This window comes from Oryzias latipes, chromosome 11, assembly GCF_053564925.1.
Source record: "Oryzias latipes strain Hd-rR chromosome 11, Olatipes_Hd-rR_3.1".
Taxonomy (NCBI): Eukaryota; Metazoa; Chordata; class Actinopteri; order Beloniformes; family Adrianichthyidae; genus Oryzias; species Oryzias latipes.
This window is the reverse complement of record NC_136247.1, coordinates 7,351,925-7,370,428: the sequence shown is the minus strand read 5'-3', so window position 1 is coordinate 7,370,428 and position 18,504 is coordinate 7,351,925. Positions and strand designations below refer to the sequence as shown.

At 40.5% G+C, this 18,504-nt stretch overlaps 1 protein-coding gene and 1 long non-coding RNA gene across 5 annotated transcripts; one reads left to right on the top strand and one right to left on the bottom strand.

Annotated features, from left to right (window-relative positions):
- Positions 1 to 795: 795 nt before the first annotated feature.
- On the top strand, positions 796 to 7,207 carry LOC144995197 (uncharacterized). The gene is made up of 3 exons (XR_013658834.1): positions 796 to 931; positions 1,084 to 1,181; positions 7,081 to 7,207. It is a non-coding gene; the product is annotated as an uncharacterized LOC144995197 (long non-coding RNA).
- pdcd6ip (programmed cell death 6 interacting protein) lies at positions 3,440 to 18,024 on the bottom strand. 4 transcript variants are annotated; one of them, XM_011481208.4, is made up of 18 exons: positions 17,660 to 18,024; positions 15,352 to 15,406; positions 15,194 to 15,263; positions 14,950 to 15,077; positions 13,417 to 13,570; positions 12,220 to 12,320; positions 9,814 to 9,930; positions 8,732 to 8,954; positions 8,311 to 8,434; positions 7,367 to 7,544; positions 6,568 to 6,679; positions 6,325 to 6,494; positions 5,835 to 6,083; positions 5,596 to 5,730; positions 5,217 to 5,311; positions 5,026 to 5,143; positions 4,753 to 4,946; positions 3,440 to 4,454 (listed from the first exon to the last, which is right to left on the bottom strand). In XM_011481208.4, exons 1-18 carry the CDS (start codon positions 17,863 to 17,865, stop codon positions 4,250 to 4,252), a joined length of 2,634 nt encoding a protein of 877 aa, XP_011479510.3. In that variant the 5' UTR covers positions 17,866 to 18,024; the 3' UTR covers positions 3,440 to 4,249. The 4 variants fall into 4 exon arrangements, with proteins under 4 accessions (XP_011479510.3, XP_004074404.3, XP_011479508.3 ...); XM_004074356.5 differs by having other exon boundaries at positions 4,753 to 4,943; XM_011481206.4 differs by having other exon boundaries at positions 9,814 to 9,945; positions 17,660 to 17,984.
- Between the last annotated feature and the right edge of the window lie 480 nt (positions 18,025 to 18,504).

Genomic DNA, 18,504 nt, shown 5'->3' with positions numbered 1-18,504 from the left:
GCTGAAAAAAGGAGGAACAGTACAAGAAAATGAAAACAGGGGAGGAGGTGGTGGTGGTGGCAGGGGGGGGGGGGGGGGAGCTAGAAGAGGAGAAGTGCCTATAAGAGCCAGGAGGTAGTTGTTATAGTAACTGTGTTTCTATAGCTGTCAATCATTGCTATTTCAGGCATTTCACCTCAATGGGGGCCAATACACAAAAAAGAAAAGAAAAAGAGGCATGTTATGACCATTGAGGCCATTCGCTCTGGCGTGAAAATCCGGAAACACTCAAACACTAAAAGAAGGGAAAAAAACCAACTCATACTATATAGATAAATAAGCTTTTTTTATATTTGAGGTACTTTTTGAGGAAGTACACTGCTTTCTAAATTTAATTGATTCCATCAGATGGGATCCACAGATCTATAGAAGATACACAATTGTTGTGTTAGTGGGAAAAGATCCACTTCTGAGCCTTTTTTTTTATGCCATCAGTGTCATGACAGAATCACGTGACAAACCCAGATGCTGTAACCCGGAAGGAGGAGGCAAGTAAGTGAAAGGGAAAGTAACTGGTTTTATTTTGTAGGAGCCAGCGGATCTTGAGGCGTGGAGCGTCGTGGGACTAGATGGAGCAGATCGTCAGCAGGAAGGAGGATATGTAAGAAGAAGGCAGCTCTGGATCTTAGCTTTGACGTGGCAGAAGTTCTTTGGGGGTGGCGTGGCTGGATTTCTTGGGAGGCGTAGAGGAGTTCAGCTTCAGCTCGGCTGGTAGAAAGACTCGGGTGTCACTCGTGGAAGGCAAGACCTGAAGCACAGCAAAACAAGATGAGCGAGGAACAAGGCAAGGGGGCCAGACGTAGCTCAAAGCGGAGTTAAGCACCATCAGTGTTAACGAACTGGCGAAGAATGCTTGAGATGAGTCTCCTTATGAAGCAGGTGAGGGGATGAGGTGAGTGGACACAGCTGTGAGTCTGGAGCAGAGCTGGGAGGGGGAGGAGTCTGCCAGGCCACCATGACAATCAGCCTCTTTATTTCATCAAATATGGGTTTGTGTGGTCAACATGACATGTTGTGAGCTGCATCTGTACGTCTCTCACGCAGGTAAAAGGGCTCTCATTACTTCAGCTGAAATGCCTTTAGAGTGGAATGTTGTGTAAGGTGCACAACTCACTGATGAAACTCTGCTGTGGCTGCTTCAGGTGAGTTCCTGCAAAGGAACACAACATTTGGAGGATCCCACACTGGTATAATGTAAATATAACAACATTTGGACCTTTTTTTGGCCACAATATCTCAGACTTCCACTTCTAATTTAGGTAGAAATCTCTTAAATCTGATTTTGTTGCTTTATTTAAAGAACCTCCAACAATTTATGAATGAATAAAAAATCCCATTACAGACAGGATTATAACTTTTTGAAGATGAATCGTTTTCCAATCTCTAAACCTGGTTCTATAGTAAAAGAATAAAAAAAAAAAATTAAAAAGACATTTACTTTGAATTTGAAAGAAGTTCACAAAAGACGTAAACACAACCAACAGACTCACATATTTACGCATAGGCCCGTTTTTGGTTTGTGTGCTGATACATCCAGTCCTGTATTCAGACTGGCCTTTTAACTTCCTGTTTGAAGCTGCTTTAAAAACGAAAACTAGTGGGGGCACTAAATGACAGTCCCTATTTACTGTATTTTCTAAATACACCCTTATATGTAAAACAGCCTAACTACAAAAAACAATTACACACACAGTCTGGGTACTAAACCTGTATTTTTTTTAACCTTAGTGGTTGAGGTTAAGAATTTAAGTGTTAAAAGGGGGTGTGGTATTTCTGATTGACAGGTGACTTTACGCCTGCTCCACCAATCATCAGGCTCCTTTGTAGATCAGAGATCATTGACACATCACTTCTTTTCTGTGTACAGTCAATGGTTTAAGTAGAATGATGGAGAATTCTTGCAGCAACATTTAAAATACCAAAATAGTTTAAATTATAATATTTCTAAATAAAGAATTTTTAATTTTATAATCACCTGCAAGACTTATGAAGTTTTCTCCAAATTTTCAGACTTTTGAAGGAAGTTTTATTGATTTATCACTTATATTTTTCAGCATTTTTCAAAGTTTTTTTTTGGAAAGTACTTGAAGTTAACGCTTACAAGCACCTGGTATTCAGGTGTTTTCTTATGCAATGTGTGAATATGTCTTTCCCACATTGTCTGTTCCTGTTGGTGAAATGCAGTACAGTCCATGCAGGGTTTTTTTTTAAAAAAGTTTTAATAATAGAGCATCTCTATGTAATTACGAACATCTTAGCCAAAGAAAAAACCCTTGATTCAGCCCTATTAAGCCCAAACACATGGTGAGGAGGAGAGAACAAGCGTTCAGACAAAAGAGTGGGGGAGTGTGAAAAAAAAAAGTGTAGAGCACCAATATGGCTGTGCTGAGTTTGGGGAACCATTAGGCAGGAGGTAATTAATACCTGTCACCACAGCGCTTCGCGCGCTGCTCGTACCCTCCTTTTTTTCAAACCAATTAAAAGATGACACTCCTCCGTTGGAGCGCGTCTTGTTAAAATTAAACGCTTTGAGATGCACAGACACCTTTGGAAGAAAAAAGAAAAACCGTCCACGGCTGGCTTTGGCAGTACTGGCACGCCATGGAGACGGAGCAGGAGAGACATGGCAGCGCTGCATGTGTTGTGTCACCACTCGTGGGAGATAGATCTGATTAAAAAAAAACTAAAAAAGAAGGAGGGGGGGGTGAGTTGAGATCTCAAGTACGCACATGGAGGACTGATGTAATGTTATGAGATGTTTACGAGCCAAGAGGAGGCAGCGACCGGTGGGGAGGATGTGCCAATGTGCAGATGAAGGAAGCTGCTGAAGCCAAAAACTATGTGGAAGAGAAGAAGGAAAAAAAAAACGTGGAGGTTAAATAAGTGAAATATGGAGGATTTTCTTATAAAAGATGAATGAGTGACAAGAACTCAGGAAGACAGATGAGACTGAGAGGAGAGGGGGAAAAATGGGATGAGAGATGCAGACAGGGGACCAGCAGCTCTCTGCCAGCATCTCTATGCATCCTTCCAGACACCACACTGCGCTGCCATCTGCCTCACACACACACACACACATACACACCCAAACACACACACACACACACACACACACACACACGGGGAGGAGAAATCATTAGCGTCTTCTGACACTGGATAAATATCTAGAGATGAAATCTGTCTGTGGAGAAATCACCTGCAGGGAAAATATGATTGGATGAGATCGTGACCTCAATGGAGCATAATTTGAATGTCATCTAAATGGGATGTGCCACAATGCTTGAGGGGGGTGGGGGTCAAAGGTATCTGACTCCCTCCAACAGGAGCAGCTGAACAGTTTCCCTGTGAGCTGCAACACTGCCCTCTTCTGGCTGTTTCACAGATCACAATAACACAAACCTTACAGTTTTTTTTCTTCTTTTTAATCACATTAGAGCTGAAAAACTAAAAATGAAGAACATGGGAGTGCAGCACACAAAGTGTCTTGGTTAACCACATACAGAGTCTTATTTATACATATATTTATATTGTAGAACAGGTTTTCCTATTTGTACAGCTTCTGATAGTGTCACAGACAGAAACCCGCATTCCTTTGGGCGAAGGAGAAAAGAGCAAAATGAGGAGAGCGGAACGGAGATCCTACAGCTCATTCAGCGTTCTGGGCTTATGCATTAGGCGAGCATCAGTATTCGTTACAAAAATAGTATTAAAGTTGATGCAGAAGCTGTGAAAGTCGAGTCAGACGAGTTTCTAGTAAACTCCCAGCAGCCCGGCCGTTAATTCAACGCTCCCAAACCAGGAAGGGACGTTTCCTATCATAGAGTGGTCCAGCTCAGCAAATAGTCGTTTATCAGTGAAATGGATTAGGGTTCAACATAACAGGTAATTAAACCATTAAATGATAGAAAATAATATCTACGGGAAGTCAGAGGGAGTTAGTGCACAGATCTGCAAACTGAAAATGGAAATAAAGGGAAAAAAAAGGGGAAAGCTGAGGAAAGAAGAAGCTTTTAGAGTGAAAATACAAATAAAAAGAAATCAGTGAAGAATCTCTTGAGAAAAAGTGCGCAGCAGCAAAGAAGTCCCACATCCTACAGCTGCTGTTAGTGAGAGCCAGCAAAGTACAAAACGAGGATTGACTTATGGAGAAGAAGTGTTATTGCTGAGGAACGTTTTTTTGGTGCGAAGAGTAGAGATGAAGAGGGGAGAGTTATTGTTGGGGGTAGTAGGGCTGTTGTTGCTGCTGCTGCTGCTGCTGCTGCGGGGGGGGCTGCTGTGGGTAACCCGCATACGGCTGTCCAGCTGGAGGGGCTCCTGGGTACCCTCCTTGTCCTGGGGCCCCCTGGAAGGGCATGTAGCCCATGTTGGGCATGTTGTAAGGGTAAGGGTTGTAGCCCATCGGCACCTGGTAGAAACTGCAGAAGCAAAATAAATAAATAAACAAAACATCACTTTCTGAATCCTAAAAGTACATTAAAAGAAATCCAATTAGTAATCCAAAATAATTCAGTTCGCTAAATTGATTCCAGATCAGATGAAAGTGCCAGCAGAAACTAGTTAAAGACAAAATACTGAGATTTGTTTGTTTTTCTATTTTTGTTGGTCTTTAAAAATAATTGAGCCATTTATTGATTAATTATTATTTTAAGAAAAAGTATTTTGTGTGAAAATCTGTATCAATCGAAGAGTTTGAGTGTTGAACTGAAAGCTCACCCTGGATATCCCTGATAGGTAGGGTAAGGGGGCCCCTGTGCCTGTGGGAGTGGTGCCATCGGCGGCGGGTTGTTGGTGGGGGGTCCGACGGCCGGTGCGTGTGTTGGGGTGGCGGAGGCTGCCTGAGGAGTTATGTTAGGGGGAGGCGGCCTTGAGGGGGGTTGGGGCTTCGGCTGAGGCTGCTGCTGCGGCTGCTGAAGAGCAAACATCAGGACAGTTACAAAACATCGCAGCTTCCCTGGAGCTCAGGGAGGGGAGGGGGTGTTTGCTTACAAAAACGGTTCTGGGGGCGGGCGTCGGTCCGGCCACAGGGGCGGCAGGCGTGCTCTGATAGGCAGGGACGTTGAAGGACGGAGCGCTGGGCTCTCGAGCGATGCTCTGCTGCAGCTCTCTGAAAATGAACCCCAAAAACGTCACAAAATGGCGCTGCGCTGGCCGATACACAACCTCCAGTGAGCACGTACTTGAGCAGCTCATCCCGCTCCGTCTTACGAGCAAACACGATGTCGCTGCATTTGTTTTGGAACTTGAGCAGAATTTCCGTCAGGTCGTTGTAGAACTGAAAGGGGTAAATGAAAAACATTTTTAAAAAACGGGAGCGGTCGCCAGCAACACCTAAATAATCCACGCTCTTTGGCATGACATAACCGTTGACCGTTTATGCGATGGACGTCAATCAGATGAATCTGTCGCTGAGAAAAGTCGATTTTTATAGACGCTTTGGACTCCAAAGCAGCTTTTCTTTACGACAAAATCATCTGACTAACATTAATTGCGTAAATGGTTTAAAAATGTAAGCGCTGGCCTAAAAGGGTCAGAACAGAAGTTGTTCTGGCAGAGCACCTTGGTGCCTTCACGCAAGTTGTTGCTGATCTCAATGTAGCTGTCGTGAGCTGAAGCCAGTTTCTTCAGGATCTCCTCCCTCTGGTGGCCTTCAGTGTTGGACTGCTTCAGGCTGCTGAACTCCTGATGAGAAACCTTGAAGAATGCCACATTGTCAGAACTATTTTGTCAAAATAGTTTAAAGGATCGAAAAAAGCAGCAACTCGTGTCTGCATCGCTTCTTTGAAGCCAGGCTGTACCTGAACCTGCCCCAGCAGCTCCTCCTGGGAGCGGAGGCTGGCCTGCACCCTCTCGTTGTAGCTCCCGTACAGCTTGTCGAGCTGGGTGAGTGACAGCTGCTCCTCATTGATGGCGCCGTCCTGTGCGAGCGCCGTCAGGAAGGTGACGCTCATGTCAAAGGTCACGGCCTTGATCTCCCCCTCCAGGGTCTCCCTCTCCTTCTTTACCTCCTCCAGCTGGGCGAGCTGGGAGCGCAGCACGTTCACGATCTGAGGAGGAAGAAAGCTCATCACCTTCTGCTTTTACCGCTGCAGTCTCAAACACATCCAGCCGGATTTGTTTCCCCAGAATACACAGACATGCACCTTTACTCTTTCCTACTTCTGCTTGCTCAGTTATTAAAGTTTTACAAAATGCAAAGTCAGCAGACTGAACAAGAAGTGCTGCTGCTGCAGGACCAGCAAGCAGAGTGCACTCTGGGTCTTAATGCGCTGCAAAAGCCTCTCACACCTCGCTGCCCTGGAGAGTCTTGGTGGGGTTGGCTGAGGGGATGGCGGCGCTCAGCTCGCTTGGCGGTTTGCACAGCAGGGCGATCATGTCACAGTGGGCGTTGTAGCGGTCCCTCACCACTTGGTCCGCCTGCACCGCCTTGTCCAAGACGTTGCGGAAGTTCGTGCCCTCTGAAGGAGACGGCAGAGCGTGTCAGCGATCAGGCCGAGAGCAGAGCATGTGGGCGGAGCTTTGAGTGCGTACCGATACGGAGGGGCTTGTAGAGGTCTCCAGATGGGGTCCTGTTCCAGCGCTGGTTAAACTTGCCTCTCAGCTCGTTGTCTGTAGATTCTTCGTCATCTAGCATCTTCAGAGACTATCGGAGGAAAAGAAAAAAGAGAAGATTGACAAATCAATGCTAAATCCAGCGCTGAAAAACTTTCAAAGAAGCAAAAGTCTTAGGGGGAGCCTTAAATGAGCAATGCTTCTGCCTGCTCCCTCTTAAACGTGATATTTTTTTGTATTATTGCAACTGTTATTGCTGTTATTGTCTGATCAATTGTGAAACGGATTGTGTTGTTCTTTGAAACATTTTTGAAATGAAAAATCAATAAATAAATTGTTTTTTTGCTTGCCTTGTATAAAAAAATTCTTGACATTTTCATTCTTGCAGAAATTCGGGGCGTCTCCACTTGGACTTTTTTAAGTCTGGCACTAAACCTTAAAGCAGATTGTGTTTTGTTTTTTCTCCACGTCAGCCAGTTTGTTTGTCTGCAGGATGTTTGGCTGAAGAACGGCAGCTCCTGGCCTGCAGATCAGTGGATTTAAAATTTGTGATCATCCTAATCTGGGATTTTTGCCAAGCAATTGTGCTTTGTGTAAATGAGCTCTGCTACAAAAAAACAACAACAAAAAAAGTCCAAGCCAGCTTCAAACAGCTCTGATTCACATGCTGCTCTGTAAAGATGCTGCCTGACATGCTGTTTGGAAATTAAAGTTGTAAAACCTTCTGAAAAGAAAACGACTAACTCTTCTGAGGGAAAGAAAGGCGGACAGCACCGACCTCATCCAGGATCTCCCGGTTGCGGGTCAGGAGCTCGGGCAGGTCTCTGATCAGCTGCTCGATGCTCTGCAGTCCTCCCTTCTCCACGATGGATCGAGCCTTTTCCACGATGGACTGAGGGACCGAGTCTCCTGAAAGATCCTCCAGCGCTGCAGGCAGGTTGAGGGACGCCAAGACCCTGATGGAGTCACACAACGTGTGTTTAATAACAGACATTTGAGCATCAGCCTAAATCAAAAGACAGATTTTACTTTATTGTTTGTAAGACCTGTTTACATCATTCAATAAATCTAAAAAAAAAGCATTTTACTTCATCTGTACTGGATTATAAACATCAATGCTTATGTGTATCAGGCACTTTTTTTCTGAATAAGAAATTAATCTGGATACAACACATCAAAGTCACAGATATTTCAACAATATTTTAAATACATTTTCAAAAATACCTGTATGTTTTTTTAATAAACAAACTGAGCCGAGAATTTTATTAGTCTGCTATTTTTGCCCAACAAAATAGGTCAGCTAATGGAAGGAGTCAAAACTGTAAAGACTTTTGCTGATTCCAAAGTTCTGAATAAAATCCACATTTTATTCCCCAAGTATGATTTGGGAATAAAAACAACCATCTTTACAGGTGAGTGTGTTTTTAAGGATTTGAACTTTTCTGGCATAAATTGGCTTATTGGTGGGAATTTAAGTGAACAATCACCAACTTTTTAGAAAAAAATTAAGACTTAGAAAAGGAACAGAAGCACAATCAGGGTTAGTTTAAAGAACAACAAGCAGCATAGCAGTGGTTTGATGTGAAATTATTACTGCTAATATCCATGAAGCGAGGACGATTCTTCGTGGAACACTAATCCTGGTCTTTATGGAAAAATGTTCACATTTTTCTCAGAAATTTGTCGTGTTCGTTTTTCATCTGTGTGGCTCCATCAGCGTACCCGTTGCAGAGATTGGTGGCTTCTCTCATGGTCCCCACCAGCCTGTTGACCGTCTCGGCTTTCCTCTGACCGTAAACGCTCATGGACTGCTGTACGGCCATCGGCACCATCTTTTCAAACAAATCTGAGGAGGAGGAACAAAGGAGGACTTAAAACGGCAGGGAGGCGCATCAAGCCCACACTGCTGAGGAATCTCCCTCCAGTTCTACTCCAACACTAAACATCCAACATTGTAAAAACTGATATTATGAGCTGCACATATCTGCTAAACTCCAAATAAAGAAATCATGTTTAATAAAGTCCTGTTAACAATAAAACCTGATCAGGTCAACACTGAGCTGCTTCACGTTTTCAAAAGGAAAAACTAAATATTAAACTCGGAAAAACCAAAAGCACTAAAGATAAATAAAGATGGTGGTACCTGTAAACTTTTGGCTGAGGGGAGGCGTGATGGCGGTGGCTTTGACCAGCGCCGCCTTGCCAATTTGTTCCAAGTCCTTGACTTCCGGCACACGGTCGTGATAGATGAAGTCGTTGTCTTTCTTGGCAGCTGTGAGGGCTCGGTTGATCTTGTCCATCAGGTCCTTCACGCTCACGTACTCGTCGTAGCGAGACGCCACCGTCTTCACCAGCTCCAGGGCGTGCTGAAGCACAGCAACGATGCAACACAAGGGAATTCACCAACATTTTCCCGCCGATTATAACGAGGTCACCCAGAAACATTTACACACAACTGGTTACAGATTAAAACTGGAATCTTATATAAATAATAAATACCGCCTTAAAAAGACTGTTAACAAATGAAATGTAACTTAATATTAGCTTGACAAACAGAAATGCAGTTAAATAGAAAAAGAGAATAGTGGAAAAATAATAATATAATGCTGTCAAATTACAAAATAAAAGCATATGCCTTTATTTCCTGTTTTTAATATTAATTATCAAAATTTAAAGTAGGACTGGGTCGCCCCACCAAAATACGTACTTCTATTTAAATTCACAAGCTTAGGATTAATATAAAAAATAAATACCTAAAAATAGTTAACACAATTGAATTAGAAATTCATTTACAATTTTTCATTCAAATCCCTTTGTTGTCAAAAAATATATTTCGCCTTAGTCATGTAAACTAAAGAGAAAGTTTATAACTTAAATTCAGATATAAAAAAAGCTTTAGAAAAAAATAAATGATAGATTTGTTTAAGGATTTATTCCATATTGATTTTTAAACAGCCAGTTGTTGTATTTCAAAGTAATTTTAGCAATTTAGTAGTAAAAATTGATTTATAAAAGGTCTTTGAGACAAATTGTATTATTTTGGTGCTTCTTTAAAAACCTTTTTCACACTTCAGGTAGTTTGTAAGAAAGCATATACGATCTTTGAGACATTACAGAAATTCAGCTTTTATTTTGGTGACAAACTAAATGCAGACTTCCAGTTTGATGCTTTCGAAGAACCTTTGTTCAGTTTAACTATGTTTTAGGAGTAGTGACTCCAAGTACCTGCAGACGTGCAATCTCCTCCCCAAAGTGCTTCTTCTGCTTGGCGAGGGCGCTCTGGTGCAGCTCGGCGTTGGCTTGCATGATGCAGTGCTTTGCTGCCAGCACCGGCAGGACTTCCTGAAAATAAAAATACTGACCAGGGAGAGGCAACCACAGAGCAACAGGCAGGCGTACGAACATACATGTGCACACAGACAAACGATGGCAGGGCAAAACCAAAAAAACAGAGGCGCACAGGAGCGAGGTCAAATCACAATGAGAACAATGACACGTGATCACACACAGGCACGAGCGGTCGGGAATATGCAAACACATCACAAGTGCGCACACAGACAACCAGTGCCGCCACCATGTAAGGGTGCGGGAGGAGAGGAAGACAACGGGAGACAAAAACAGAAGAGGCCATGAGTGTCCAAGCTTTCAGCAAAAAAACAAAGACCAAAAAAAAACAACAAGAAATGAAGAAATCATTGCACAACTGGAGTTTGTTAAATTTAGGAGCATGAAAACGGGACACAAATCCACATGGAGCGCTCTTTAAAAGCACAACCGTTTCAAAAAACGCTGATCAGTTTCAACCCTTCATCAGGAAATTTAAATAAAGTGGGTCAGCTGCATTTTTTACATATTATTCAGCTTTTTCTTCTGTAAACCGACAAAATATTCAAAGAAACAAAGTGATTCATATTTAGTCACGATAAAACCAGTTTACTGAACGCTTGAAACATTCATCGCCAGAACAAATCTCCTGTTTTTTGAACACTTCCCCATTTTATGCTAATATCAAACAGGATTCATTTCCATACAAGAAATAACAATTATGACTGCGTTCAAAACCAGGACGTGAATGAAACTTTTCAAAGGTAATACTCCATGTTGGAGATCTATTAATATATTATAGGAAACTCCTTTTGGAAATGTGTCCTATGTTGAAGTTCTTTGCATTAAAAGGTTGCAGATGCAAAACAAAAATAAAAAACTTCTTTAAAATCCTTTTTTAACATATTTTTACCTTTGAAAGAAAAATCTAAGATGAAAGACAGAAATGTGGATTTGTTGCTGAATTCAACTTTAAATGAAGGGGGGGAAAGTCGTTTGGGGGGGGTTATGCACCAAAGATAAAAAATTTGAGCATGTGAAGCAACCTAATACTCCAAAACGTTTATTAAAAAAAATAAAATAAAGTAATAATAATACTTTCTATGGCAACAAATCTTTTCTCACTCAACAAAAGTCTCACTTCCTGTAATTCAGTGAACATTAATTTACATTTATTCTATAAAATAAAATAAAAAATGCAACTAGAGTCAGGGCTTTAAAGTTGTTTCAGTAAAATCTATTTGTCTGTGTGGATTTTAAAAATAAAAATTATTTTGAAGGTCAAACTAAACGATGACCTACAAATGAGAAAATGTCATTGTGTTAAAACTGTGGATCAACTTCTGAGAGGAGTAAGTAAGACCTCTACAAGTCTCCAGTCGTAATCTTCAAGCCTCAAGATTTAAACAAGTCCAATAAATAAATCTAATAAAATGATACCAATAAATTACCTACAGGAGTCATACAGCTTATAATAAAAATAAAACTGGATGAAAACAGAAAGTTCTGATAAATAAGAGGCGGCCATTAAAAAAGGAAGGATTGCAGGTTAACTTCCCACTCTCCCCGCCTCAAACGTGTGCTTAAATGTAATTCCTCTTTAAATAGAAGTTTGATTATTAAGAATTAAAAGCTGAAATTGTTTTCAACAAGAAACCCGAGGAGATCAACAAGAACAGACGTGATGAAGTCCACCTCCAGCTGCGATTGGAGAGACCTGCAGACGACCGACTTAAAGTCCCATAAAAGACAACATTTTCAGCGGAGTGGGTCTTTAAGCGTCCTATTTGTTACTTCACTTTTAAACTTTGTTTTCCAAATTATCCTTAGCCAAGAAGCCGTCACAGTTAGGGTTAGAACATTTTCTAACAGAATCCAAATTGTAAATGATAAAAAAGCAAATATATTTGAAAAAAAAAGGTCTAGTCTCTTTAAGTCATAATCAAGTCTCAGGTCATAAAAGTCGAGTCTTTTGTCAGTTTTTGGACAAGTCTTAAGTCCTTCCTGAACAACAACTTTACACCCTTTTTTTTTTTAAACTTTGACAATAAAAACACAGGGATGTTCAGTCAGACGTAAACATCTTCAGGGAACTATGGCTGAGAAAAAACGGAAGAAAACTGTTTCAACCGGATTAAGCCAGAGCCAATCAAAGTGGAAACAAGATGAAAACAGAGATGTTCCAACAGACCCACAACCCATCCCACATGTAGAACACAATCCACCCGATCAGACACACAAGACGAGGTCCAACACATACAAGGTCTGCACCCTCAGCACACGCTTCACCTGCGTTTGTGTGCTCACCTTAGGAAGGTTGTCTTTATACTGGCACTGCTTGAAGGCGTCGCCGTAGAAATCTGCCGCCTGATTGGCCAGCTTTGCAATCACAGCATCTTTCATTTTGTCTGGTGGCCGAACAAGAAACTTGAGTCTCACGGAGAAGAAAAACTTATTTTTAACAACAAAAACCTCAGTATATTGAGAACAGTGTTGTGGGAGTGCCCTGTTTTACTTGTGCATGTTTTGTATGTCATCTTCTTCAGGATACGGCTTCTTCTTCTTTTAGGTTTTGTTTGTGGTTTTAGAAATCTGAGGCTGCTTGATTCTGAATGAAAAGCTTTTGAAAAACATCAGAAATTACCCTAAAACCATCCACAAGAGCTTCTTTGTCAGTTACACCCTTTATGGTTTTAGAAGTTTTTACTTTTTAAAAATAAATGTGACTCATTTTTGCTGCTAACGTAGACTTTATTTAAATGTAAAGGCATGTAGGCCATGTATTTTTTCTAATCTTTAGCAATAATTTTGGTGTTTTTTTTCTCTGCTTCCCATTTTTTCAGCTCCATCAAACAAAATTTGAACAATTTGGGAACTCTTTCAGCAAAATCATCACTACCATCCGATGAGATGACGACTTTGACGAAGGCGGAAGACATCCGTCGAAACATGTCAGGTGTGTGGAAAAAAAACACAACCGTGTCTGATAACAAAAGAGCCTAAGAAGTCAGTTAACAATCCAGACACTATGAACTTTATCGAACTAAACCAAAAGTTTGTGTTCAGAAAAACCTACAAGATGTCACTAACTGAACCTTACAAGGCCAGAAATGATCAATAAAAACAAAAAATGTCACTTCTGCTCAGATGCTATGTAGAATAGAATGTGAATGTTTTCAACAAAACTGTAAATAGAAATACGCACAACATCAGGTGTCGTAAAAAAGGGCTTATACAAGATTTCTCTTCAACCCATTTCTTTTCAAGCAGACCTTGTTGTTTTATCTGTCTGTTTTAAACTCTTGTGTGTATTTACATTTGTGTTTGAAAAAAAGAAAAAAAGTGAAAATTGGAATTGAAACCAGAGTCCCAGTAGACCTCAATAGATTTATCACTCATTTGATAAAGAATCCAAATCATGTGGATACAAGTTAAAATGTAGTCAATGAACCCATTTTTTTTTTATTTTGCAGTAAAAAAGAAAGTGTTTTAAACTTAAAGTACCTGAGGTGGCTTTGAGGAAAAAGACCTCCTGAGCCTGTGCCAACATGATGAGGCTCAGAGTTCCTACAGTCTCCGGGCAGATGTCCATGGTGGGCTCCCTGCTCAGCGCAGACAGCACAGTGTCCTTAATGTGACTAAAAGCTCCACTGGCCAGCTGGAGACACAGAGCACACACTTCAGAACACATTGAGGGGGTTTTTTTAACCCAAAAAAAGGTCTTTTAAAGTTACTTTTTTGTTCAAAGTAACTGCAGTAATGCATGAAGTCACAAAACTTGGCATGGATTGCAAAAGCAACAGGCAGAGCAGGAATTTAACTCACACACACACAAAACAGTTGGAGTTTTGTCACAAACTGCGAAAGTTTCTTTAGAACTATGGTGATCTGCAGGCCTGACATTACAGACAAAAGCTTTAAAACCTCAATTTTTCCACACTTTGTAGTTAAAAAAAAAATAAAAAAACAGGAACCCAAAGCATCCTGTTTGGATTTCCCTTTTATTTTTTATTTCTATCCAAATCTTTCCTAGAAAAGTTTCTTTCTTTATTTTTTTAAAATCATTCTGTTTATTTGAATTATTCTGTTGGCAAGCAGGATTTTCTGAATCCAAACAGATTGAGAATTTTTTTTGGCATGTTAGTGTTCAAATAATGAGCAACCAGGTTGTTAAAAATATTTTAAAAACTGAATATAGAGTTGGTACCCCACTGTAAAATCAAATGACAGCAAGTGTAATCTAATGAATTACAAACCATTTTTCTCCAACAGAGAGGTCATAGTGATTTAGGGTGTTTTTTTCAGCTCACAATTTGACTTGTTATTGATTTAATAATTTTTTTAAGTAGCGTAGCCTTAAACATAGTAACTATTGAATAGGTATGATTTTAATTCAAAGTACACACTGCACATCACAACTGACTTCACTACAAACATCACAGAAATTCATTCAAATCATCAAGACACTAAACAAGAATTCTTTTAAAATAAAAACAAAATTTACGATTTAGCGAGAAGTATTTCAAAATAAGAGCATATTCTGGACAAAATGATATCCTAACGATTATGTTGTCATATTCGGCATATTCTGTGATGGATGATACTCAGCCGCAGCCCGTTTTTCCCCTGCAACAGCTCCCATTTCTGACCAAAAATCCCTCCGTTATATTTTTTGTTTTCTCTGCATGCAATTTAAAACCAATCCCCACTTAAAATGACAAATTGAGCTTTTTTTATTTTTTAGGAAATCCCGTTTATGTCCAGATTGTTTAGGAGAGGCTTGGAGTTTTCATTACTTCAATATTTCTTACAAAACTGAATCAAACTTTACTGAAGCTAAGCTCTTTTCACATCAAAGTGTCTCAGTCTGAATTTAAATACGTTTATTCTGATAAAAATTGAAATGGTGTTGTGCATGCATACACAGTCAGCTTTAATTGTTCGGTCTTTCCTGTGCAGGAAAAGAAGAGCGGGTTGCTCAGCAGTTCATATGAAGTCTTTACATTACAGAAGCCATATCTGCAGTGCTAAACCCACCTGATAGTATTTCGCAGCAGTCTTCAGACACTCATCATTATCCATATTCTGCTCTGCTGCGATCTGACTGGCCAAAGCTGCGCAGTTGAACAGCACGCATGTCTTCTCGTAGCCCAAACTAGCCAAAGCTGCAACACAAACATGTAAAGATTAAATGAAATTTGTTGCAAAGGTTGCAAAAATATGGCATCCTGAGTTTATTATCAAGAACTTCGTATTAAACGAGTTCGAGCCCTGCACTTACAAAGTTTGACTGAGCCGCCAAACAGGGATCCTTTATCAAAGGCGTCCTTCCATGTGAAGGATAAGCAGATCTGCAACAACAGAGGCATCTCTTGTTCAACCGTATCCATTATTCAGCCAAGCCCACGTCTCAGTCATACACGCCGCCTGATCAATTACCTGGTTTTCAGAGAAGGGAAACTTGGGCTCCAGAGCACACAGTTGATCGTAGTATCTGTGGAGAGAAGGATTAAGGAGATTCAAAACCTGTCTCTGTGTGTTTTTTTAAATCATTCTGTCTTTGCTCTGACATAAAAGTAGAGCGTTTGTCAACCACAGGTTCAAACTGTTTTAACAGTAAGCAGTCCAGGTGTTTTATGGATCCACAGCCTTCACAGACACTTGACAATGAGTCAGAAAACAGTAGACCATGACGTGAGCCTGGCAAGCCTAAAATTAGCTGTGAATGAATTCTTCACAGACTTCATGTAGGTAGTTTTTCTATTCTTGCACACAAATGTCATGCATGCTGGTCTACAGAGGAAATCTGAGATCAGGTGTGTTTCATAGGCAACTAAAGTGTGTGGGCAGAAAAAAAACCCCACGTAAACAATGGTCACCATGGCGACACGTCGCCTGGAAGGTTATGAAAGGCCTGTCGCACTCAATACCTAGCAGATGGTTAGCTGAATGTGAGAGCCAGAAACCAGAAATAACAAGTTAGACTTTAGAGCCCAAAATCCGAAAAGGTTCTGTTTGGGTTCTGATGTAGGTTAGATGCTCTGAAAATGAACCAACTAATCTAAGAAAGTTTCAGATTCAAAAGGAACCTTCCTGATTAACAAACAAAGATTCAACACAAAGACTAAAACCAGTACAGAACAACTTTTAGGTGACTGAAACTTTTCAACAGTTACAACCATAATAAAGGACTCATGAGCTCATAACGTCACATGACTGAGAGCAGCCTATAGAAACATATGTATTTATTGTTAAAGTTTAGCAAATGCTCAGTACGGTTAAAAGAGTTAAAAAAGGACAACTGTCACTTTGAATGTGAACCGGACCAGTCCACATAGCTCTCTCACACACCCAACCTAAAGTAATCTGAGCAAACCTTGTGTATCAAGTCATGGGTGGGTGAGACCAAAGAATTAAATTAGTTCAAAGTCCATATTTTCCATAAATATCAAGTGTCACAGGTGTGGAGGAGGGCCCGGCTAAATTCAATACCCATCACCTCACCTACACCCAAAAATCTGTAAATTCAAAGGGCAATTACGAGGTGGGATATATGTTACTGGGACAGAGATGAGCTTTGTTGAACAACCCGACTTCTTAGTTCCTCCATGCAAAGCAGCTCACACCGGAACAGTGTATGCAGCAGGCTGATAGCAAACAACGGCACACACTGGGACACCAATGTTTTCTAACTAAGCAGGGGGGAAAGTGCTGACGGAGCTGATTCTTAATGAAATATGACAGTTCTCATAAAGCTCAGGTGGTGGTTAACTGAAGCTGATGTTCAGATGATGCAGACAAGTGATGATAAACAAATGGACGTTTTCTGCAGGTAGTGTTATGAAACTGTCTCACTTTGAGGAGATTAGGTTTAACTTGAGTATTGTCGCTTAGCAATGGCAGAAATGATTGTTTGTTTGTTGTTTTTTTTTTTTTTTGGGGGGGGGGGGGGGGGGTAGAAATGTTAATGGCTTAAATCTGATTTTAAGGACAACTAATGATTTTTTTTTCCAGCTTAATTAAATAGTGAAACCCTTGTGTGTCTCACTTCTGCAGGCTGGACTGCAGGTTCAGTCTTCTGTCTCTGTTCCAAAAGAAAACACTAGAAAGTTCCAGATCGTTCTGCTTCCTCTGAGTCTTGGAACATGTTCAAGAAAGAATTGATTTTATGTTGATGTTGTTGGTCTACAGGGTTAGGGTCTATATCCCAGGGCTCTTAAATGTTATTTTACTAGCTGCTCTGGTGGACACTGTAAAAAATCAGCTGGAATAAACTCAGAAGTTTTCCCAATTGTATTTTTGTTTAAAGTTCATATAAAATACTGTATTTTTTATTTAGCATTTCCTGTATTTTCTTTTCTTTGTCCCCAAGCTTTTAGGCCTCTCTGTGTGAATGAAAGGTACTAAACAAACAAAACTGCCTTCATACGCCATTGCAGTGCATGTCAATTAAACTAGAGACGACAGAAGACGATGAATCCCTCCGCCTGAATCGACTGACATAGCAACATGAAATTCGGTTAAATTTGTATTCCGAAAGGCCCCATGGGAAAACTTGGCACGAGGAACTCATGAGTCACCTAATTACCCTTACAGGGTCACTTAAGTTAGCTGTAACTTTAGCTTGAAGGTTAGCATTGACAGCTAACCCTCTGGGTGCGGCGCCCAAGTGATGTATGTTGTCTACGAGAAGAGGGGGTATTCACAATCATTGAGATGTCACAAAAATGTGAATATTTTTCCCTACCGGAGTAAGATTTCCAGAGAGCTGTCGTGTTTGTCGAGCGGCCTTCCCAGCGCGTTCTTGCGGAGCTTGTTCAACTCCTCAACGGCGCGGATATACTCTGTTTGGTCCTCGCCCGCTGGATATGTAACGGTGATGTATTTCGAAAGCGGTTTCACCAAGTCCACCTCAGATGACTTCTTTAACGGGACTGAAATAAACGTCGCCATTTCGGCCCGTCAACTCTTAAACCAGAAAAAAATGACAGACACGAAAAACTGAGCAACGAACACAAACAGCAGCCTCCGAACCACTTCCTGGTTTCTGACAGGAAACTATGATTACGTCATACACGACGGAGCAGAGACATGCGCAGAATTAGTTAGTCTTCAGTGTGGGGGATTACAAGTAATTTATATAGTTATATTTCAAGTCAGACACTTGTTTATTAGTGTACATTTTACCGTCAAGACATTTTGAAATTATGTTTGCTTATTTCAGAATTCTGAGGGAAATTGTAAAAATTCTGAGATCAAAGTAAAAATTGTGATGAAAAAGTCAGAATGGGATTAAAATCAGAATTTTGAAAAAAAGTAAAAAGTCTAAAATTATGTTAAAATTCTGAGATTAAATTAAAAATTCTGATGAAAAGAGTCAAAATTCTGAAATTAAAGTAAACATTCTGAGATTAAACCCAGAATTCTGAGGAAAAAAAGGGAAAATTCGGAAAATAGTTAAAATATTTGGGGAAAAGTCAGAATTCTGAGATTAAAGTCAGAATTAAGACATTAAAGTCAGACTTTTCAGAAAAATGTCGGAATTCTGAGGGAAAAAAGTCCAAATTCTGAGGAAAAAAGTCAGAATTCTAA

Excerpts from the sequence above, each read along its gene's own strand:
- pdcd6ip (XM_011481206.4), bottom strand. The coding sequence starts at position 17,865 with ATGGCGACGTTTATTTCAGTCCCGTTAAAGAAGTCATCTGAGGTGGAC. Across the intron at positions 12,321-13,416 it reads TTTCCTCAAAGCCACCTCAG|ACAAAATGAAAGATGCTGTG; the intron begins GTACTTTAAGTT and ends TTCGGCCACCAG. Across the intron at positions 4,947-5,025 it reads CCGCCCCCAGAACCGTTTTT|CAGCCGCAGCAGCAGCCTCA; the intron begins GTAAGCAAACAC and ends TTTGCTCTTCAG.